This window comes from Metopolophium dirhodum, chromosome 8 (assembly GCF_019925205.1).
Source record: "Metopolophium dirhodum isolate CAU chromosome 8, ASM1992520v1, whole genome shotgun sequence".
NCBI classification, from domain to species: Eukaryota; Metazoa; Arthropoda; class Insecta; order Hemiptera; family Aphididae; genus Metopolophium; species Metopolophium dirhodum.
In genome coordinates this window covers 30913086-30938457 of record NC_083567.1, presented here as the reverse complement: position 1 = coordinate 30938457, position 25372 = coordinate 30913086, and the positions used below count along the sequence as shown (strand labels likewise).

The 25372-nt window shown below is 28.9% G+C and overlaps 2 protein-coding genes across 5 annotated transcripts in view; one reads left to right on the top strand and one right to left on the bottom strand.

Annotated features, from left to right (window-relative positions):
- LOC132950081 (voltage-dependent T-type calcium channel subunit alpha-1H-like) overlaps positions 1-25372 on the bottom strand; it is a 311428-nt gene that overhangs the window by 122292 nt on the left and 163764 nt on the right. For all 4 annotated transcript variants that reach the window (XM_061021301.1, XM_061021304.1, XM_061021302.1 and 1 more), the window contains one exon: positions 9565-9657. In XM_061021301.1, the coding sequence (XP_060877284.1) occupies positions 9565-9657 (93 nt within the window). The remainder of the gene's footprint in view (positions 1-9564; positions 9658-25372) is intronic.
- Positions 14052-25131, top strand: LOC132950089 (probable cytochrome P450 6a13). Its single transcript, XM_061021310.1, is given in 8 exon segments — positions 14052-15188; positions 15264-15488; positions 17800-18051; positions 18111-18219; positions 20379-20568; positions 23783-23839; positions 23842-24034; positions 24097-25131. Coding segments are annotated over 8 exon segments (2082 nt in total). The 5' UTR covers positions 14052-14299; the 3' UTR covers positions 24264-25131.

The following is a 25372-nucleotide window of genomic DNA, read 5'->3' as shown; positions in this document are numbered from 1 at the left end:
TTATACACAGATACTAATTTAAATTGTATATTATTTAAGCCCGTTAGATAAACTTTGATTATTTTGTTATTATTTTTTTATAGTCGAATTAAATAATACATTGTTTCATTATTGAAAAACAGGGTTTTAAAATAATATTATATTGTTTTTACTTGCACAACAGTAAAAGAGAGATTTTAATGTATTCAATGCGTGCGAAATTATTATAATTATTACCTAAACAGGCAGTTCATTATTTATAAGCCTATTTAAAGTTTGGACGGACCGTGTTGTGCACTTTAATGATTGCACTAAAGTATTAAGGAGATTTCTGCTGCCATCACATTCTACACATACCCAAATTATAAAGTATAAACGCTTGTAAGCATAATTAACTAGATATTGGTTCGCTGTATTATTTTACGTGTATAGGTACTATGTGATGATTTACAGAAAAAATATCATTCTGTTTCAACAATCATTACACGTGGCACAAATACTCAAACACGATAATCATAAGCCCTTTGCAAAGAAAGACCAAACAATTTTACCATGGTTGTGAAAATGTATCGAAATCAAATATATACTGAATAAATATAAAATCATCACCGCGGTAAATGGAGCTGGCCCATGACGATCACGTTACCGATGACCTGTTACCGACAGTATAACCATATTTAGGCCCAATAATAGTTCACAGGGAGATCGTATTATATATTATATATCTTCTGCGCGCTCGTTTGTCGCATAAACGTTTGTCTATACTAGCGATGAAAGGTAATACGCTGATACTTATATATATATATATATATAAATATATGTGGCACAAGTCCACAAGACTACGACTACATCAGTGACAACGTGCTTAAGCCCCGGCGATGATAACAGAGAGCATCGACGAGTTATATCGTTAAACGATTTTGGACCGTGCGAAGAGAGCTTAAACGACGGTTGTAAAAATAAATCGAAATCAAATCTGCTAAATAATAAAAATCTTCATCGGTAAATGTTGGCCTATGCGACGATATATTATGAACGCATTGCGAACTATTATTGCCTAAAGCCGGTTGCTGTCGGTAAGAACCATCTGCAAGTCCGTTTGTCGCATACATGCGCAGTATATAGTGACGAATGGCGATTCGCTGATATGGCACAAGTCCTTAAGACCACGCGACTACGTGTGTCATCCAAGCGGCAAGCCTCAGATAGGACGACTACAATACTGCAGAGAGCATCGACGTGTTATATCGTTAAATGATTTTAGACCGTGCGAAGAGAGCTTAAACGACGGCTGTAAAAATAAATCGAAATCAAATCTGCTAAATAATAAAAATCTTCATCGGTAAATGTTGGCCTATGCGACGATATATTATGAACGCATTGCGAACTATTATTGCCCAAAGTCGGTTGCTGTCGGTAAGAACCATCTGCAAGTCCGTTTGTCGCATACATGCGCAGTATATAGTGACGAATGGCGATACGCTGATATGGCACAAGTCCTTAAGACCACGCGACTACGTGTGTCATGCAAGCGGCAAGCCTCAGATAGGACGACTACAATACTGCAGAGAGCATCGACGAGTTATATCGTTAAACGATTTTGGATCGTGCGAAGAGAGCTTAAATGATTTTACGACGGTCGTAAAAATAAATCGAAATCAAATCTACTGAATTATAAAAATCTTCATCGGTAAACGCTGGCCTATGCGACGATACATTATGAACGCATTGCGAACTATTATTGCCCAAAGCCGGTTGCTGTCGGTAAGAACCCGAGTAAGAAACAATAACTGTAAGTCCGTTCGCGTATACGTGTATAGTGACGAACGGTGATGCGCTGATATGGCACAAGTCCTTAAGACTACGCGACAATGTGTGTCTAAGCCTCAGAGATGACGACTACAATACTGCAGAGAGCATCGACGTGTTATATAATTATACGATTTTAGCGGCGTGTGTAATTGGATTTTGCCATACCTATCTACTAGGTACTAATTGTAATCTCTGGAGTGTGACGAAACGTGCTCACATCTCGGATGGGTGATCAACGTCGAACGTAATAATTTAATAATACATTCGATAATATGCAGCTTTTAAAAACAACCACGCGGAGTTTCGCAAAGGACACAAATGGCTATAAAGTTTGATGCTTTTATAGTGTTTGTATATCAATATACGTCCTATCGATGTCTACAACGCTGCCCTCGTGCGAAAGTATATAAATGCAGTTATTAGTGGAGGTTGTTTTGTATATGCAAGTCGTTATGCGTATATAGGTATCGCATTATATAACGTAAAATCCGCACGTTCAACTGCGCGATTTTGTCATGAATTATTAATATTCTGATGATAGACTTGTACTAACACGGCCGTTGGTCATTCTTTATAATATATTTGGTCGAGAACGGTCGAGATAACGTCAACCGTTCAATTGGCTCTTAATCAAATAATATCATCAAATTTGACTGCCAGAAAATCATTTGATTAAATTATAGATTATAATATTATAGTGTTCTATATAAATTGTTGCACGCGGTCGTGTTTTATGACTCAACTATTTGGGATTTTTGAGCTTTTCTATTAAATGGTGCACGTTTAAAAATTTTCAAATGTACGATTTTTTTCCAAAAAAATTAATCATCTATGAGTTTTTTAACGATGAAATCTCATAATACTAAAATAGTTTTATATTCTGTTTTCTTCAATGTAACTCCATATGAAGCATATATATTAAGCTTTCGGGTTATATTTTGTGATATTAATTAAGAAGTACATTATAAAAACAGTCATCAAAAATATCGCAACAATAAATTACCATCAACACGTATTATATACGGTTACCTTAAAAATTACCATTGAACATCTTTGTTTGCATTACATAATCAGATATAATTATATTTTGTTTAAAATCGGCAGTAGTCATTGTTCTCTATAAATAACGATTCAATATAAATGTTAATAATTTGTTTACTATACAGTCAACACAAAATAATTAATCACTAAGAATACATTTTTGTAGAATTGTAGTAACTTTAACGTATAAGGATTTTACTAACACTTTTACGTTAAGTCGGTACAACAGAAAATAATTTAATAATATATGAAATATTACGAATGGTACCATATACTGTTTTTAAATTAACAAATTTTTTTGAAATGCGTTTTTCGATTAGCACGGTAGAAAATTAGGTAGTAGGTACGGAGAAAACATTAAATCATAGATATGTTTTTAAATGCTTGAACTGGGTGTCTGTGATAACGCGATAGCGTAACAATAACTCATACTAACAAAAAATGCGATTACGAAAAAAAAGTTGTAGGTATCCAGATTTTGCTGGTCCATTTATTTTGTTACTACCCATGTTAACGACTTAACGTTATAATATTATCCATCGGTTCCTATACGTACTGTAACGCCAATCATAATGAAAAATATTCCACGGTAAAAAAAAAAAAGTAGTACCCAGCGCAAAAACATATGTATAGGTACATAATATGTTACTACGACAATTTTATTTAGATGTGGTACCTAATATAGATGAATGAATTGCGAAAATACAACACAGGTTGTAATTCGATGATCACCAGATTACATATTATAAATGGTGAAAAACGATTTACATAGAAATTCAAAGAAATAAAAAATTATTTGTATGTTAATCTTTTTTACATATTTTATAATCTTTATTTTATTATTATATCTTGCATCATTTTTACATTTATAATTTTTTCCCTTCGGAAATAGCATAATTATTTATATTGTCAATTATATTATTTGTCACTCAACTGTTCAGTATTTATGAATACGCGTGTTATTAATTGAGATTAAGATTTTTAATAGGTAACAATTTATCATAAATTATAATATGTATATATTAAGTAAAACACTATTAGTATGTAATGAAATTGCTGTACAGATTATGATGATATTAAAGTAATTTATTTTATTTTAATTAATTATATATTATGACATATTATTATGTGTCTAATATCTGATTATATCAAATAATCATTTATCAAATACTGCTGTTTTTTTTTTAATTAAGAAAAAAGGTTTTCAAAACTAAGAAGTAGGTACACATTGATAATTTTTCTACGTAATCAAAATATTATGTAGTTTTATGAATCAATGAAATTTAAATGTCTTTAATATTTCTATAAAGCTTATTGAATTCAAAATTCTTTGAATAACTTAAATTTAAATTTAAATTTAAAAACAAATTAAATTAAATTGAAAATTCAGTTGATAAAATGTGCTGATAGTTTTGGGTTTACTTTTCTTTATTATTATTTTTTTATTTATTGGTAAATAACAATAGTATTTTAAGGTCATCTGCAATCATATTATATTCTGTAATAGTAAAATGCATAAAATATCTTATAATTTTATAATATCTACGGTTTTATTTTTGCAGTATAAACATTAGACATACAATTTACGAATTCATTTTATCATTAATATGATATACAATAATTAATAACGTGTTTAATTTTTGCTTCAGAAGTGACGCAATGTATTATTTTCCAATTTTGTTATGAATTAGTAGAAACTTCATATGTTGACATACCAAATTTTGGATTAATTGAATACCGTATCATAAAAAAATTATTTAAAAAAAACTAAAATCAAAATATAATATCTAATTGAATATTTAGAAATGTGTATAATATTATAATTTTATAAGATATTATATAGGATAAGTATACTATTAGGCTAGTAGAGCAATATCGAATATTGTTTTTTTCAACGTTGAAAATTCCGATGACAACTTTGGGCTCAATTTGTTTATGTCTAAAATCTAAATATGCACTCTGCAGAAAAGTGCGAAACCAGAAAGACGTGTTTAGCCTGTTGCGTTTTTTTTCACTTTATAGAATGAAAAACGTACGATCGGGAGGAGAAATTGAAACTGGCAGAACAGCTTTACTTCGGAACACTTTGAGGTGAAATAAAATATTAAGGAAATATTCAGTGTGCAGTTGGTGTATAATATGTTTCAATTTGTCAAGATTTTTGGTGGGTTTTTCTCCGAATCATTGGCCCATTTTTTTTTGTCTTATGATTTTTTTTTTTTTTTTTGTTGTCAGCAATACTTTTAAATATTCAAATAGTGAACATTACCTATATATTTTTTTCAAAACGTTGATTCAATACAAATTTGATACTCCTTTTTGAATACAACTGTCGTAAATAACCAAGAGAGATATTTCTAAAAATTGCCCTTGTAGTATTCTTTTATAATCATCAAAAAAAAAATATTATTTATGTTTATTTATATCAATAATATGATTAAAAAATATTGAATTGTATTATACATAATTACAAATTATCATAATAAGTCGTAAAAAATATTAAATACATCTCTCTTTTAGTTGCATGGCTTTAATGTAAGTGTGGAATGCTTGAAAGACCTTGCACTACATTTTAATGTACGTTCTATGGGTTGATATTTACGTAAACCATAAATTATTATAGGTTTGTCCCGAGTAGTTTTGACTCGATGTGACGTATTATCTTTAGTCAATATCAAATTAGAGAACTTTTTACTGTTTGTTTCATCTGTTCGCATTGTTACGACTTCAGTGAAGTTTCCGACCAATTTTTCAATATCTTTAGTCAATATTGTACTACGTGTGTGCTAGTCAGTGCTACAATGAGTATAAACAATGCACACATTTAATGCTAAATATAATATATATATAGATATATAATATAAATACATTTTTATTTTAAATTATTTTTGGTTGTCAGATTTATATTATGTCAATTTAGCTATTGTTGTATCGTTTAAAATAAACTAGAAAACATTTTATGCTCAAAATAAATTGTAAAATAATATTACCTAATACATTGTTTGATTTGTTTTTTCTAAGTCTATCACTTGATTTTTTTAATAGATAATATTGGTGTTCAATAATCGCATGTGTTTGTTAGTGAATAAGAAATATTTTATATGAAGAACAAGTGTGTTATAACTATTATACGATTAAAATAATATAATAACTATTTCTTTTTTAGAAAGAAGACGAATAATTAAGAATATAATCTATTTTAATAAGGATTAATGGTGGATATTATACTGAATTAAATAATTTGTACAGATTAATTAATTGATTTTTATAACTTATAACTTATAATACTATTATACTCGTGTAAAAACATAATTTTTTTTTATAATTTGCCTAAACGTTATATTTATTTTATTACATGGCTTATTTTTCAACCTGATTATTAAAGCATAAACAGTGTACATATTATTTTATTATTTTCTAATACCAAGCACACTTAAAATGTTGAACAATATGTAAGAAATTATGTTTGTGACCTTACGGTGAATGATGTAAACACTATATACGTATATTTACGATAGAAACATTGCACTTAACAATCACTTAAAGAGTATTGTAGGTGCGAAAACCAATAGCGAGCACTATAAACACTAAGCAGGAAATAATGCCTTTCTTTTTTTTCCTTTTAGATTTAGAATTAAGCCTTCTAATAATTATAATGTATAGTGAACAAACATCAATAGAAAACACTTTTTTTTTAATTCGCCTTGGATGTCCGTTGTGTAGGGATTTTTTTTCTCTAACGCTTTTGTGGTTGTCGGTGTATTCAAAATGTGGTCGTCCACAGGCACGAGATGAGATGAACAAATTTTAAGCACCGTACCCGTACCATTACGAATGCATTAGGCTATTGTTTTTATGTACGGTCTTCGTCGTCACGTTAAAAAAAAAAAAAAAAAACATAATAATTCTACAGTGAAATTAAAAATCTGGGAGCTACTTTAAAAAAAGGCTTTTAATTCGACGGGTAATTACTTCCCTTAAAAGGGGAGAATGCTATACGCGACCGAGGAAGGAAAATGGCCCGGGACAGTTTATTGTCTCATTTATGTGATTAAATTCGTATAACCCGCGCGCGCGATGATCACAGAACAATAAACCTCATAATTTATAAGACGCATCGAAATTTCCTAACCGTTTGTATATTATAAAAACCAACAAACCCATAAAATTACATTATACATATATGCGCTCTAAACACTTTGAATATTCTCGTCCTTATTACACACTTTGTTTGGATCTATGACATAAATATTCAGCACTCACGCACACGTCGCAAACTACACAGTGGATTCTGTAGTGGTTAACGGCGAACTGCGGTGGTAAACATTTTGCCCTTATACAATAATAATTATTATGGCCACACCGTAAAATATGAGAGTAAACGCGAAAGGGATATTAAGGGTAACACAGGGGAAGATGGATGACGCGAAAGTACAGTTCGCTGTACCGATGGCCGCACGGCGGTCTTTACATTCGATACTAAAAGTTTTCTCCCCCCCACAGATGTCCCGTAGTCATCAGTGTCGTTAATATATAGGTAGCATCGCATCTACCGCGGTTACATCATTATTGTTTATTAAAATGTGGTATAACAATATTATTATAATCGACCGACTGCCCCGACGAATATAATATTATGTTTTTATATATAAATGTTGAACATAATATAATACAGGTAGGGCCTACGTTGCCGCCGGTGGTGGACACACTTGGACAGTTATTTATCTCTGACGTACCTGCCCGATTTGCAGTGACAAAAGATTATTAATGACAATCTCGAGAGAACTAAACATTATTATGAATGAATATAATAAGAAAATAAAACAATTTATCCATTAAACGTCATCTTTATTATAAACAATAATAACTATTACTGATCGCTACTAAAGATCGTCGACATTAATATCAGCTGGCCAAATATTTTATCATTGCCTTTACTGACTGATTACTATGTTTTCCCATAATTCCTCTGTACACATTATACGCTATATTATTATTTTACAACAGATTTATAGATATAATATATAATTTTTACAGCTGTTAGTCTAAACGAGTATAATAGACGTTATATAGTGTAACACTCAGTAAAGCGGCATAAATAAGCTAAGATTTTACAGATATATAAAAATAGTCCATTGAACGTTTCGTGATGTACCTAAGTAATTTATGATCTGACATCAATTGTTATAAACCATAATTTAAGTACGCACATTGTAAACTTTGCGCTATCAATTCGTAATCAAATTTATTCAACAATCAAAGTATATTTAGAATATTATTTTCGTGTCTATATATACTTTCACATTTTCTTTGAGTTATAGGTACTTCATAATTATTAGGAACATGAGATTTTCATCGATTCCCCCTAAAACTACACGTAATAATTTATGGTGCGTATTATATTTGGTTTGATGATCACTTTAATTAGCTTATAATTTAATATTAATTATGTGTATAGAATATTGTATTAGTGTTCACTGATTTGTGCACCATACTCTTGATTCACTTTGAATAATTTTCTCGATCATAGTTTATTTTTTATTATATTTATTATATTTTACTATAATAATAAACCACCATTTAATTTGAATTAAAAAAGACATGTACACCAGAAATGTAGAATAGTTGGGTACACGTCTTATTATTTGCAACTTTTTTTACATTATTTCAATAGGATCATAATTTACTTCCCTAAAGTTACTTAAAAACAGTTAAATAATACATAACCAAATACACACAAACAGTTTTAAAACTTATTTCTTATTTCTATTTTCATATCTACCTACCCACTGAATATTCTGTAGTTTATAGTAGTTTTTTTTGCACAGCAGAATGTTAATGTACTTTTTCATAATTTACTTTTCCAGTATCTTTTTTTGTGATCCTACTCAAGTAAATGTAAATATATCTTTTATTTTTATAACAAAAGAAATAATTAAACTAATTGAGTTAGCCGTTTCAAATCGACAATAGGATTTTATATTCGTATTGTAAAAAAGTATTTTACAATTCAAGAAAACAAAAACTGTATGAAAAGATGAACACTTGAACTTATGTTAAAATATTTCATAATAAAATACTAACATTTCCGTTGAGAATATAATTTAATTTAAAAGTGTAAAATATTTTATGAAATCAATAATATTCATTTTCATTTTCATTTTCAAAAAAATATAGAACACAATGTATTCAAGTATGATATTGTCTATTAATTTAAAAAAAACATGTCAATTTATTTTTTGGTTCAGTGTTCGATGGTTTAATTTCAAACCTTTAATATTCCAAACCGAAAACAAGAATTAGCTCATGTCTCGCCGTACGATAAAAATATAATAAATTATAATGTACAATTATATGTAATCTGTTACTGCGAAGTGACATCACATACAATTGGAATATTGTAATATACTTTTGTTTGCACAAACGTTCTGATCTGCTTTAATAATTAATAATATTTTAAGGCTCGTGCATATAAGTAATTTATTTAACGTTATCAAAGCATCATTAACAAATACGCATTTACTAGTAAATTTATGATTAGGCTTACATTTTAGGGTCATATACCTAAGTGAGGCGAGCGTCGTATGTTATGAGGTTGAATTTGGCGTGTTTTCGATAATACAAGTGTAAAAATAATATAATATACATTATTATTTTCACATTTAATCATAATATTTTTTCGACTAAAATGTCTTCGTCTTCGAAATCAATCTAATCGTGCACGAAACTTACCACGATGAGCAGCACGAAGTAGATCCAGTCCCAGAACGAATGAGCGTCTTGGACGTAATACATTATGTCTACCCATCCTTCCAAGCTGATGACCTGGAATCGAAAAATAAATTAATATATCTCAGTGCATTTATACACTGGCGGTCGAAATTTCATAGAATAAAAATTGGTTTGGTCCGGAGAAAACGCGCGGTGGGTATTATAGGTACCTATATAGTTAAACACTGTATTCGTTGTTCATAAGTACTCGGTTTAAATTCAACGCACCGTCTGCTAGCGAACGCTTTTCTTCCAGCTTACTTCAAGACCCCTAGTCAACATTAATCACTTCTCCCGGGAACGTGGCCAAACAGTTTGCAATAGGGATGTCCAATCTCATCCGATAAATCAGCCGGAAAACTTCAAATCATTGATGTCTTTCCATCACCCTTTATTGCGGTGTATTAGACACTTTTTGGCTCCGGTATAGTTTTTTTTTTTAAATTTATATATATGCGAGTATATTATGTCATATATAAAGTAACGTATTCTTTTGTATTTTATTTGAGTTTATAGTGTACAGAAACTATGATTACAACATATATATATATATATATACGCACACAAGTGTCTAATACATACTCCTCGTCGGTGAGTGATATTTATATTTATTTGTCTATATACTTGTTTCGTTTAAGTTTATTCTACTTCAATACAATTATCTGAACTTGACATTTATATATCTGTGTATGTAGTTTTCACGGATGATTCAGAAATATCAGTTTAATATAAAGTTTTATTATTATATGTAGGTAAATCACGGTAAGTAAATTTGTAAAAACTATTTATAAAAATAACAAACAAACATAATTAAATAAAACCCTTAACTTAACGTGGCTATAAAATAAATTAACCAATAAGTAACTGCATATTCTTATCATGAAAAAAAATTAAATCGTAATGTTAGAATAGTTGTTTAAAAAAAAAATCAATTTGTTATGTCACTTAGTTAAAAAGGTTACTTTCCTTTTTACCTTAAATTTATCTTATTAATTTGTCAATTTTTTGTTTATAATTTTTAGTGTTTCTATGCACGAAAAATCTGAATAGCATTTTTGCTACTTGTAAAATAGTTTACATAATGTGATAATGGTTCCTTACGATAAAGACAGCTACCTATGTAATTCATTTGTAAGGATATTATAGAATAAGTTAATAATATTTACCAGAAAGTTATATAATATTATTTATTATTGTTTTATTTATCATCATATTATAAAGGTGTATTCACTAACAAACCGGTTAAACTAAATTATTTTTACACTTTTTCATAACGCTTGAATATTGTCTAGAAATAAACGATAATTTTCGAAGATCCATAGAAAGATATTATTTAACTCGTCATTGATGTGGTGGTGAGCCTTGTTATTATTTTAAGAACTATTGGTTTAAATATTACCTATTCAATTTTTTCGGGGCTATTGTATCTTCAATCTACGTTTTTCCAAACACAATTTTGTAAATAAAATAATTTTATAAATATTTCTTTATAACTTGTATCAACCTATAAAGTCATTAGTATCCCAAAGCGAGTGTCACTTTGCACACATTATGTAGCAATAAGCAAAATACGTCGATGGAGACAAGATGATTGATATTATATTATATATATTGTATAATAATATATACGTTTATGTAAAGCAGAATAAAAAATTAAATAAAATTAAATACTTTATAGTAAGTGATCGCTTTATAATGTGTCTTATAATTCTGATAGGATCGATGAATTTATTGATTTTACAATGATGTGAGTCTTTTTTATGTCATCACCAGCTTTATTGGAGCAGTGAAATTGCTTGGATTTTAAACTTCAATATCTTTTCTGGTAGGAAAGCGATTTCAGTGATACTTTGATTGAGGAGAAGAGGGAAGGGGCGTCGAAGTAAAAAAATCCAAGTAATTTTCTTAATAATTGGAGAAATCAACAAAAAAATACCAGTATTAGACAAAGTGTTGCGTATATAACTTAAATTAAGAATGGTCATAACTCACTTAAAAAGTGAACTATCATAAAAACCACACATACAAAAACAGTCACACAGATGGTAATGTTCTTACCATGAAGTTTCATTATAGGTCACTGGTCGGTTCACTCTAATTTTTAAACTACCCAACGAAGCTAAACGTGATTTGCTTAATAAACATCCTCTTAATAATATTATGATTTATGATACTCTGATAGTGTGATGAAATATTGAACTCACATTGTATGTTCGGTTTTATTTTTATAATTTATAGCTTTGCATAAAGCCATACAATATAACAGAAAATAGTGTAATTATAAATATTAATAATTATTTATAAGTTTGTACCTCAGTACCTCATGATTTATTTTTATAACTATGTAGTATTTAAGGAGACATTTATGTTTGGATTCTTAGTGATTTATAACTAATGCCTACAACAGTCTATGAAATTTCCAAAATGATTGTTCAAAATCTTTATTTTAAATGTATATATATATATATATTATATAACTAATGATATAGTTACCTATATCTTCATCATATTTATTACAAAAACTCTCAACCGAAAGTATGTATATTTTCATACATATTACGTTGTACCTATATTTATATTTAAAAACCTTGTTAAGTAAACGAGGATCGAGAAATTAGTGTTGGTGTGTTTGAAAACTGTTAAGATCAATAATAAGTTTGGTATTTCAAAATAACAATGATGTTTGCGTATCTACGAACGAATAGAACATCACATTTCCTATATTTCTCCAATCTGAAAAATGTATATGATAATTTTTATGTTTCATAACGCATTACAGTATCTGAAATATAAATGTATATAAATGTCACTGTATTTCAGGTTAAAATAATAATATAATAACACAATATTTTTTAGACACTGAGTGGCTGAGAAATGTATTAGTATTACAATTAGAATGTTTTTTAACAACTAAGTAATACATAGTATTGATATTCAAAAAAAAAAAACAATTCGTACAAATTAATCTACATATACATTAATCTATTTTGTAGTTAAAATATCACGGAATGTTTAATTTCCTAATACTTAAAGTGTTAGTATAATAGCTTGAAAGTTGTTTTTATCGAAATTGAAACAAAAGTTGGCACATTCATTTTTTAAGAGATTTTTATTTAAACGTACAATATAGAATTATATTATATTATATAAAAAAACGATTTTTTTGTATTTTGTTGTGATTTGAATTTACGATTAGTAACAAGGATAGAAGATTTAAACGAATTAATCAACAAAAATCATAACTTATGGTTTAATATAACATTGATGTTTTAGTTTAACTGTTAATCGGAGAAAGTTGGATGGTTAATCATATCATTTTTTGGTTCTTGATATATTAAAAGTTTTAACATCACTCCGTAGCGCTTGTATTAAGCAGCTTTAGCTCCAGGGGACAGGGGAAATTAGCTTTATACCTCATTCTATTTTACTTATTCATGGTAACAAATAACAATTCGATTACAATAATATTATAGTGACCATTATATTATTATCATGTAGGTACGTTGACATATAATGTTTTTCTCTTTCTTCTTCATTTGATCTGCATTCTGTCATAACATATTTTACTGTAAGGGCAACTCCAGTGAGGTGCATTTCATTTTCCAAAAAATATTACCACACTTCATGTATAGAATGATACTCGGACTAAAACCAGGTTTTTAAAATTTGTTCACCAACGTTGGCCAAAAAACCTAACAAGCAGCAAAAATACACGAATAATTTAAATTATATCATATGAGTTATTTTTTTCTTAAATATTACATTTTTTAATATGTCACTAAACAATAAAGCATATTTTTGAGTGTATAAATATATTTTATGACTCTGTATGTCGATTTTTTAAAAAATATTTTCATAGAAATGTCAACCTCTTCATTTTATTTAAACGTTTTAATGGGAAATTCCAGTCAACTGATGCTCTGCCTGGCCTAAATGTATTATACAATCATAATTTTTAAATTCATTAATTAGTCCTTACTGATCTAAAAGTCACAAAAAATAAACAGGGCAGGCTGATTCATTCGATCTAAAGGCACAATTAGACAAGTTACTGGAGATACAATAACATTATTTACATTTGGAAAAAGAAGAACCAATAATGATGCGAAACGGTTATACATCAGATTAAATTGCATCATATTTAGATATGAAAAACCATCTAAAATATTAGAATTAAGCTAATTTATATTTAAACGAGTTAAAGTAGCAACATTTTTAAGTGGTGCTCGCACTTAACATTGATGAGATTATTATAGTCAATTAAGATTAAGAATGTACAATTTTAATTATTTGCATAAGGCTGTCACTTATCTGTAAGTTATTATAATATTATATAACTATAAAAGATATAGGTGAAAAAACAGTACATCAGATTAATGAGTGGGTCTTAAAATACATTTTTACACGTATCTGTTCAATTGAGTTATCGTGGAGAGTTGATTGACGGTTAGTGGAAGACGTGCATTATAATTCAGATTTTTTTTACCGTTCCAAGTTTTTAACTAATTAATTGGTTTATTTAGGTCTATTTAAATTGATTATTTTTATCGTTTATTAGGCAGGTGAACACAGAAGATATTTAAAGTTGCATATCATACATTCCTCGAGCTAGAGATGTTGAACCAGTGTCCGATTAATAATTCGAATTGAACATTGTTAGTCTCAATACTTTTTTTATTCGTCAAATACTTTTTATATGACCATGTTTACACCCAATTGGTGGATGAATGTCATTACAGCATGTACAATAATAGTTACGATCGCCTATTACTTCTGCGTGTCGACCTTTAAGAAATGGGAAAAGCTCAACGTGCCTTACATTAAACCGATTCCGTTGTTCGGAAACTTTTTGAATGTGGCTTTGGGAAAGGACCATCCGCTGGAATTTTACAACAAAATCTATCACAAGTTCGCCGGTCACAAATACGCAGGAGTGTTCCAGATGAGGACACCGTACTTGATGGTTCGCGATCCAGAAATAATCAATGACGTGTTGATAAAAAACTTCTCGTCTTTCCCCGATCGTGGTATTTACTCTGATTTCGTGGCCGAACCGTTGTCGAACCACCTGTTGTTCATGGAAAACCCTCAATGGAAAATAATAAGAAACAAATTGACGCCCGCTTTCACGTCGGGAAAGCTCAAGCTAATGTACAATCAGATCAAAGAGTGTGGAGATGAATTGATGAAAAACATAGATGTCGTTTTAAATAAAAATAGCGACGAAATAGAAGTAAGGGACATCATAGGAAAATATTCGACCGACGTCATCAGCACTTGCGCTTTTGGGCTCAAGTTGAACGCCATAAACGATGACGAAACCCCATTTCGTAAGTATGGCAAATTAATATTCAAACCTTCACTAAGAATCCTTATCAGAGAATTGTGTGTGATGATTACTCCTGCACTTTTGAAAGTCGTGAGACTGAAAAAATTTCCAACGGCTGCAACTGACTTTTTTCACTCGGCGTTTAATGAAACGATGGCGTACAGACTTGATAATAAAATAGTCAGAAATGACTTTGTTCATTATTTAATGCAAGCGAGAAATGATTTAGTTTTGAATACAGATTTACCTAAAAATGGTAAGATATTTATTTATTTAAATTAGTAAAATTATAAAATTGATTGCTGTGTAAAATTCAAAAATGTTGTTTTAGAAAAATTTGCTGAATCACAAATCGTAGCCAATGCTTTTGTAATGTTTGCTGCCGGTTTTGAAACAGTATCCACTACTATAAGTTATTGTTTATATGAATTAGCATTAAATAAATCTATTCAAGACAGAGTACGTGAAGAGATTCAACTAAAACTGTTCAAAAATGACGGACAAATTAACCATGAACTTTTGATTGATCTTAATTACTTGGATATGGTTATAGCAGGTAATTTTTTTTATTATAATACTATTCAATAATATTAAATTTTTTAAAAATGCTTAAATAAGGGGTATAATGTTTTTTAAGTAATTGTAACAGTAGGTTATACCTAGAGATAGGACGTTGATGACCTAAATAATAAACAAAAATGCCCTAAAATCCAAAAAAAAATTGACATGGAATAATTGACTCACGAATAACTTTTTTTAAATATTTATACATTTATATTTTTTAAAAAAAATTAAATATTTTTCAACCGGTTTTGTCAGGAGCCTTGTATTATATTTTTAAGCATTTTGACCATACAAATAAAATTTATTGACATTTAAAGGAAAAAAAAACTACATAAATTGAAAATTGTATTAAGTATAAGGAGTGATAAAATAAACATTTGGTGTAAATTTCAAGTATCTACGGTTATTAGTTGTTGAGTAACTACAAAATAAGAAAATCATTCTTTAAAAATTTGATAATTTACGATTGAATATCAGTGGCGTCATTTGGGGGCGGGGGCGATGTGGGCCATTTGCCCCTGTCTGATTTTAAAAGCGGCCCGATGGGCTAGTGTTCAGTTGTTGCCGTCTTACCATTATTATATTTTATTAGCGCAAAAACATGCCTTTTTTATAATATTTTCAGAAAATATTATAGTATGTACTAAGAAATTATTGTCAAAATAATACATTTTTACTAATTAATAGTTGGAATATATTTATATTTAGACGTATGCGGGGACGTACATATTGTATGTATGGGTATGTATTATATATATTACATATAATATGTATGTTTTGGTTTTTTTTACCCATTCGGGCCGGTCAAAACCTTTTGAAAACTGAAATGACGTCACTGGTGAATATACAATGTCTAACTTTAAACGCTTGTAAAATTTAATTTATATACAAAAAAGTTTTATGTTAAATGTAGGAAAGCTTAAAGGGGATCTTGTATTACATTTTTAAAGCTTATATATACAAAATAATAGAAAAAATTTAATGAATTTCTAATTCAAAATAATTAGCCAATTTTCGTAATTTTAATGATTTTTGTCAACATTTTAACTTCAGACTCTCATAAAAAATTATTGTGGATTTACGCTCAACTTTTTTTTTAATTTCCACAAACAATAACTTATGAGGAACGTTTTTAGGGTTACTATCAGCCTTACTCGGTGTTAATAAATATCGGTAATGGTTCTTAACCGGTCAAAACATATGAAGTTATTATAACGTTTTATGTTAACTGAAAAATCGTCATGGTAACCAGTAACTGATAACCGGGAATAAAAATAGGTTTAAAATTAAGGGAAATTATCAGTTTTTGTTAAGAACCGGTAATTAATTTCAAGTCCTGTAGTTATTGATACTATCAGGAAAAAAAAAGTAGGTCAGCACATTTCGGTGGTGAATGTTTGTCCATCGTCCCTTCGGGCCTAGGACAGGATAGTTTAATTTTACTGTATTCGACTTGAATGCAATGATTACATTCGGTAAAAAAACGATTCTGAGCGGACGAGGGAATCTTTTTTATTTAATTTTATTCGTTTCTATGGTGATAAACAAAGCGTATTAAGAACAGATTAAGAACGATTTATATAAATAGGTAATTTATATAATTATAATTATAATTTATAATTAGGAAATATCATAAAAATTAAAAAAAATATAAAATAAAAGAAAAAGCTCATAAGTCACTCAAATGTTTTGAAAATTTTACCATGTCTAGGTAAGGCTAATATAAGTAAACAACCCAAATTTCAAGTTTCTACAAATGTTTTTAACTGAATTAGAATAAAAAACTCCCAAAATTTAAATGTCTATAATTAGCTCAAAAATGGCTAAAATTTTCCGAACTTTAAACCGTAAGGAACAAAATTCAAAATACAACAAAAAATATCTCTTGTCATTTTTCGTTTGATGCAATGTTTCTGGTAGAACACGTCGTCCGTAATTATTTAATATTATAAAATCGTGAAATCGTACGTTTTTTATCCTTTAACAGCTTTTATTTCGAGTAGCGTTTCGAAAATCGAAAAATTATCTGTTTAAAGTACCAGCTCAAGCACATTACCTTTCAGAAAAGATGCTATACTTGATACTTTTGAGCAAGTTTAGAGGGAGAAAAAGTGTTTATAGAATAAAAAAGAAATAAACATTATTGTAAAACCATTACATTCCTCGCTCCGCTCAGAATCCAAAACATATTAATCAAATTTAATATTGATTTATTCTATAGTACCTATTTATGAAAATTAAAATTGGCATATCAACTATCCAAGTAGTAATGAAATGACTCAAATAATTATTACACTTTTTAGAAACACTCCGTAAGTATCCTCAAGTGATTGCTTTGTTCAGAAAAGCATCACAATCATATCGAGTACCCAACGATTCATTAATAATTGAAAAGGGCCAAAAAATAATAATTCCAATTTATGCAATACATCACAATAGTCAGTATTATACGGACCCTGAAAAGTTTATTCCTGAAAGATTTTCGGCTGAAGAAAAAACAAAGCGGCCAAGTGGTATTTATCTTCCATTTGGTGACGGACCTCGAATGTGTATAGGTAATTTTTTTAACGGGTAATTTAAATGCAATATATTTTCATATTTTTTTAATTTATAGCAAAACGTTTCGCAGAAATAGAAATGAAATTGGCTTTTATTGAAATATTGACCAAATTTGAAGTATTTCCATGTGAAAAAACAGAAATTCCTTTAAAATATTCTAAGAAAGTTTTAACATTGATACCAAAACATGGAATTTGGCTAAGACTTAAAAGAATTAATTGACCAAAGATTATATAGTTATGGACTAAAAAAAAAACGCTTATGTTTTAATTTAACAATTCGTTTTTAATTTATTTAACTATATAACTATTTAACCTGAGAACTCGAATGATTTTTATTTTATTTTTTGTATTCAAGATAATTTTAACATCACGTCATGCTTTATATCTTAATATTAAATAAGACGGCATCAAATAAGAAAGTGATTTAGTGATTTATAACTAATACCTACATTAAAACAGTCTTTGAATTTTTCAAAATGTTTTTTTATAAATTTATACATACTTACCTAACTATCTTTAGTTACCAGCTATATCTTTATTATAGTTATAACTATCGTCTGGAAGTATGTCATATAGTAATACGTCATATTATGTTGTATATATTTATTTAAAAACGTTGATAAGCCAGTGAAGATCAGGAAGTTGGTATTGCAGGTGGTTTTATATATTTTTTCATACCAAAAGTAAGTTCAGTATTTTGAAATAACAAGTTGCCACATTAATTTTTAAGAGATCTTTATTTAAACGTACAATAATCAATTCTCCTGAAGCGATTGTCTGTATTATGTTGCGATTAAAAAAAAAAAAAGCCATAAGTATGTAACCTTCTATTTTACAGTTGGTGTCGAGTGTTCTTCGTCATTGAGTGGGCACTGTAATGGATGTATTAAAATATGGTGGTAAATCCAATCTTTTGCGTAAATTAGTTAAATAGTTAAATTTAAAAGTTGAGTTTATTTAAAATTTTTAACTTAACTCTTTGAAATTTAATTGTCATTACTTACTTAATTTTTAACTTAAGTGATTTTTATTGATATAGACGTAATAAATAATGAGTTACTTTTAATCAAATCCAAATATTACGATAATTTATAAATAATTAGCTGATCCCGTGCACTTCGTTGCCCGTTAAATGTACCAACTCTATATAACTCAAACTTCTTTTAATTCGTTATTTAATATTCAGTGTATGGATGTTCAAAACTTATCTTAACTTTTCCGCTGTCTGGAATAAAAATTCTGATTTTCAGCAGTATATTATCAGGTAGGCAATCTACTTGCGGTAGATCACGGACCCGGTGCTGTTTGTACGTAACTACGTAAGTGTATGATTTAACTCTAGAGTATCAAAGTTATACAAAGTTTGTCGTTTTTACTTAATACCACCTATGGTGGATCAATATAATCAATTAGTACAAAATCCTAACCCAACAGTACTAAAATCCGACGAAAAAAAACCAATTTAACCCACTTTAAATTAGCCTATCTTCTTAGATAGACCCCGGAGGTCTAATCTACACACAAACATTCATTTTTATTTATAAATATATTGACAGAAATTATAATACAAATCAACAAACATTTCTCATTAACCAATAGCAACCAATATAATATATTATTTAAATTTCATTTTAATATTTAGATATAAAAACCAGCTAAAATATTAGAATTAAGTCATTTATATTTAAACGATTTGAAGTAGCCAAATTATTAAGTGGTGTTCGCACTTAACATTAGTGAGATTATAGTCAACTAAGATTAAAAATTAAAAATTTTAATTAATTTTTATTAGGCTGTCTATGACACTTATCTGTAAGTTATTATATTATATACTTCTATCAGATATAGGTGGGAAAAAACAGTACATACAATTAATGAGTTGCTGTTCAATTGAGTTATCGTGGAGAGTTGATTGACAGGTAGTGGAAGACGAGCAGTATAATTAAGATTTTTTTACCGTTCCAAGTTATTAATTAATTGGTCTATTTCTAACTAAATTGATTATTTTTGTCGTGATATTAGGCAGGTGAACACAGATGATATTTAAAGTTGCATATCATACATTCATCGAGCTAGAGATGTTGAACCAGTGTCCGATTAATAATTCGAATTGAACATTGTTAGTCTCAATACTTTTTTTATTTGTCAAATACTCTTTATGTGACCATGTTTACCGCCAATTGGTGGATAAATGTCATTACGTCATGTACAATAATAGTTACGATCGCCTATTACTTCTGCGTGTCGACCTTTAAGAAATGGGAAAAGCTCAACGTGCCTTACATTAAACCGATTCCGTTGTTTGGAAACTTATTGAACGTGGCTTTGGGAAATGACCATCCGCTGGATTTTTACAACAAAATCTATCACAAGTTCGCCGGTCACAAATACGCAGGAGTGTTCCAGATGAGGACACCGTACTTGATGGTTCGCGATCCAGAAATAATCAATGACGTGTTGATAAAAAACTTCTCGTCTTTCCCCGATCGTGGCATTTACTCTGATTTCGTGGCCGAACCGTTGTCGAACCACCTGTTTTTCATGGAAAATCCTCAATGGAAAATAATAAGAAACAAATTGACCCCCGCTTTTACGTCGGGAAAGCTCAAGGTAATGTTCGATCAGATCAAGGAGTGCGGCGATGAATTAATGAAAACCGTTGATATTGAACTAATTAAAAACGACAACGAAATAGAAGTAAGGGACATCATAGGAAAGTATTCAACTGACGTCATCGGCACTTGCGCTTTTGGACTCAAGCTGAACTCCATAAAAGATGACGAATCCCCATTTCGTAAACATGGCAAAACCTTATTCGAACCTTCACTTAGGACGCTCCTCAAAGAATTGTGTTTGATGATTGCTCCTGTACTTTTAAAAGTCATAAAAGTAAAGGATTTTCCGACGGACGCGACCGACTTTTTACACGCGGTGTTTAAAGATACGTTAACGTATAGACTAGAAAATAAAATAGTCAGAAACGATATTTTCCAATGTTTAATACAAGTGAGAAATGATTTAGTTTTGAATGCAAATTTACCAAAAAATGGTAAAATTTTTATTTTCATTAAACATTTGTGAATTAAAAATACCAACTGTGTAGAATTTTAAAATGTTGTTTTAGAAAAATTCACTGAAACACAAATCGTAGCAAATGCTGTTGCAATGTTTGCTGCTGGTTTTGAAACTGTGTCCTCGGCTATAAGTTATTGTTTGTATGAATTAGCATTAAATAAATCTATTCAAGACAGAGTACGCGAAGACATTCAACTAAAACTGTTCAATAATGACGGACAAATTAACCATGAACTTTTGATTGATCTTAATTACTTGGATATGGTTATAGCAGGTAATTTTTTTTATTATAATACTATTCAATAATATTAAATTATTTAAAAACCCTTAAAAGGGTAAAATGTTTTTTATTTAAATGTAACTTTAGGTTATACCTAGAGATAGGACGACGATGGCTTAAATAACAAGCAAAAATTCCCTAAAATCTAAAAAATATTAACTTAAAGAGTGGGTAAGTGTAAGTGTTGATCTGCTGTACAGTACTGGTTACATGTGGATCACTGTAGTGGATGGCGTTAAATTTGAATTCAATGATATAATATCCATAGGCGCAATTTGGACAACTGATTTGGTGGGGGGGGGGGCTAAATTTATAAAATCAATACAGACCCGCTAGGGCTCCACCCCCGCATGACCTCACCACTTGTTATAATTTTTACGCTAATAATATATTACAAAAACATTTAGTTTGGTACTCAACATTAAAAACAAAATACTTGATAAATGAAATACAATAATATACAACTCAAGTACTCAACAACTCAATGCTAATTAATTATTTATTTGTAATTATAAAAATAAAATAACATTGTTACCAAGTGTTAAATCTTATAATTCCAAACGGTGATTAGACATAGCGAATTGATTTAATTTATCTTCATTTTAATACTACCAGAAATGTCCTTTTCTTTATACGTCACAGAAGCATTAGAAAATCTATCTTGATGCATAGATGTTCATATCAATTTTTTATCTTCCTCATAGCTAAGAAAGACCCTTTATTTTCCCCCTTAAGGATTGAATTCCCAAAAATCCTTTCTTACGCGGACGCCTACATCATAATAGCTAGGTATCTGTATACCAAATTCCAGCCCGATCCGTCCAATGGTTTGAGCTGTGCGTTGATAGATCAGTCAGCCAGCTTACTGTTTTATATATACAGATGACATCTCCGTAAATTCCATATTCTAAAAATAGCTAATATGCGATAATAATATTTAAACCCTAACACGGGTTTAAATATTACTACTATGATAGCAGGTTTCTATACTCACGGACTAAGATATATTGGACTGGAAACGACAATGCGGGTGGGTGACGGGGGACAGCCCGCAAAAGGTTCCTCTGTTATCATCAACATGCATAATTGAATGTTTTCAGCGCTACCAGTGGTTTTATTTAGCGTCAAATTTTGGATCTCAGTCCGTGTTTTATACAGATGGCGCTGTAAACTCTCAATTATGATTGTGACCCCCGCATTTGCCTCTTGTACATACTTTCGAGGCCACTGATAAGCTGCTCGTTCCCAGTCCATTATATCTTAGTCTGTGTTTACTCATAGAACAATATTATACTCAAGCTGCTGTTATTCAACGATATATCATATTATATTCATATCATTAAAACTAACATTAATTAATAATAACAGCAATTGATTATATATTCTATACATTTATATGAATTATTACTTATTAGACAATATACGTACACTGATTATCAAGTTGGCTAAAAATTCCATATTTAATTTCTTTTTTTTTAATTTGATAATTTTTTTAGTAGGTGGATTTAAAAATGAATAGATTCAAAAACTTAGGGGAACTTAAATAAAACTAGAGGGGGCTAAGCTATATCATATTATTTCAAAATTTGTACATAATAATGTACTTGAGAATGTTTAAGTACCCACAAATAATAATTTTAAAATATTTATACATTTATATTTTTAAAAAAAAAACTTTAATATTTTTCAACTGGTGTTGTAACAATATATCAGGAGCCTTAAATTATATTCCCAAGCGTTTTGGCATTACGAATAAAATTTATTGACATTTATAGGAAAAAAAAACTAACGAAATTGAAATATGAGAATGAAGCTTAAAACGAGTCAGAGTATTTTGAAAATTGTATTAAGTATAAGAAGTGATAAAATATATGTTTGGTGCAAATTTCAAGTGTCTACGGTTATGAGTTGTAACAACAAAATAAGAAAATCATTCTATAAAAATTTGTTAATTTACGGGTGAATATACAATGTCTAACTTTAAACGTTCGTAAAAATTTAGTTTTACTTTCCAATAAAGTTTTATGCTAAATATAGAAAAACTTAAGGGGAATCTCGTATTATATTTTCAAAGCTTAGATGCAAATAGAAAAACTTAAATGAATTTCAAACTCAAAATAATTAGCCAATTTTCGTGATTTTAATGATTTTTGTCAACATTTTAACTTTGAACGCTCACCAAAAACCGAAAATAATCATATTTATCAAATTTAATAATGATTTATTCTATAGTACCTATTTATGAAAATTAAAATTGCCATATCAATTATCCAAGTAGGTTAATAATAGTTTTGAAACAATGTTAGAATATTTATTTTTTCAGCATACATCTAATAATAAATTTACTTAAATAATTATTACACTTTTAAGAAACACTCCGTAAGTATCCTCCAGTGGTTGCTTTGTTCAGAAAAGCATCACAATCATATCGAGTACCCAACGATTCATTAATAATTGAAAAGGGCCAAAAAATAATAATTCCAATTTATGCATTGCATTACGATAGTAAGTATTACACGGACCCTGAAAAGTTTATTCCTGAAAGATTTTCGGCTGAAGAAAAAGCAAAGCGACCAAGTGGCATTCATCTTCCATTTGGCGACGGTCCTCGAATTTGTATAGGTAGGTATAATTTTTTTAACGGAAATTTAAATGCAATATTTTCATATTTTTTTAACTTTTAGGAAAACGTTTCGCAGAAATGGAAATGAAATTGGCTTTTGTTGAAATATTGACCAAATTTGAAGTATTTCCATGTGAAAAAACAGAAATTCCTCTAAAATATTCTAATAAAGTTTTTACATTGATGCCAAAACATGGAATTTGGCTAAGATTTAAAAGAATTAACTGACAAAAGATTATATTACAGTTATGGCCAAAAAAAAAAACATTAATGTTTTAATTTGACAATTTTTTTTTAAACATTTAACTATATAGGGAACTATTTCACCTGAGAAAGTCGAACGATTTTTATTTTATTTTTTGTATTCAAGAATATACCACTAAATGAATCACTAAATGTATCACTAAATCCTTTATATCATATTATTAAATAAGTGTGCGTCAAATAAAAATTTAAATTACATTTTACATATATATAAGTATGCTGCTACCTATGAATTATGTTTATAATGTTGTGATTTAAGTACCTAGGTATTTATGTTTTTTAGTTTACAGTCTTAGTGATTTATAAATAATACCTACATTAACAAGAGTCTTTGAAATTTCCATAATGATTATTCAAAATGTTTTTTTATAAATGTATGCATACCTAACCATCTTTAGTTACCAGCTATATCTTTATTATAAGTGTTAACTATCGTCTGGAAGTATTTCATATAGTAATACGTCATATTATGTTGTATATATTTATTAAAAAACGTTGATAAGCCAGTGAAGATCAGGAAATTGGTATTGCAGTTGGTTTTATATATTTTTTCATACCAAAAGTAAGTTCAGTATTTTGAAATAACAATGATATTTATACATCTAAGAACAGCACATTAGAATATCACATTTTCTATATTTCTCTATTTTGAAAATTGTATAATATGATAATTTTTTATTATTCAAAACGCATTACAGAATCTGAAACTACATATGTTACTGTATTCGAGGTTTAAAAGAATAGTATAATAATAATATTTACCGCGTTTTTAGACTCTGAGTGGCTAAGAAATGTATTAGTTCTACAGTGGGAATGTATAATAACAAAGTAATAGATACATAGTATTTACATTTAAAGAATAAACTAATTTGTAAAAAGTAATCTATACATATATACCTACATTTATTTATTTTGTAATCAAAATGTCATACGATTTTTAATTTCCTAAAACTTGAAGTGCTTAATACTAGATCCCTATCACAACTCAAAAGTTTTTTTATTGAAATTAAAAAAGTTGTTGTCACAGTTAATTTTTAAGAGATTTTTATTTAAACGTACAATAATCAATTCTG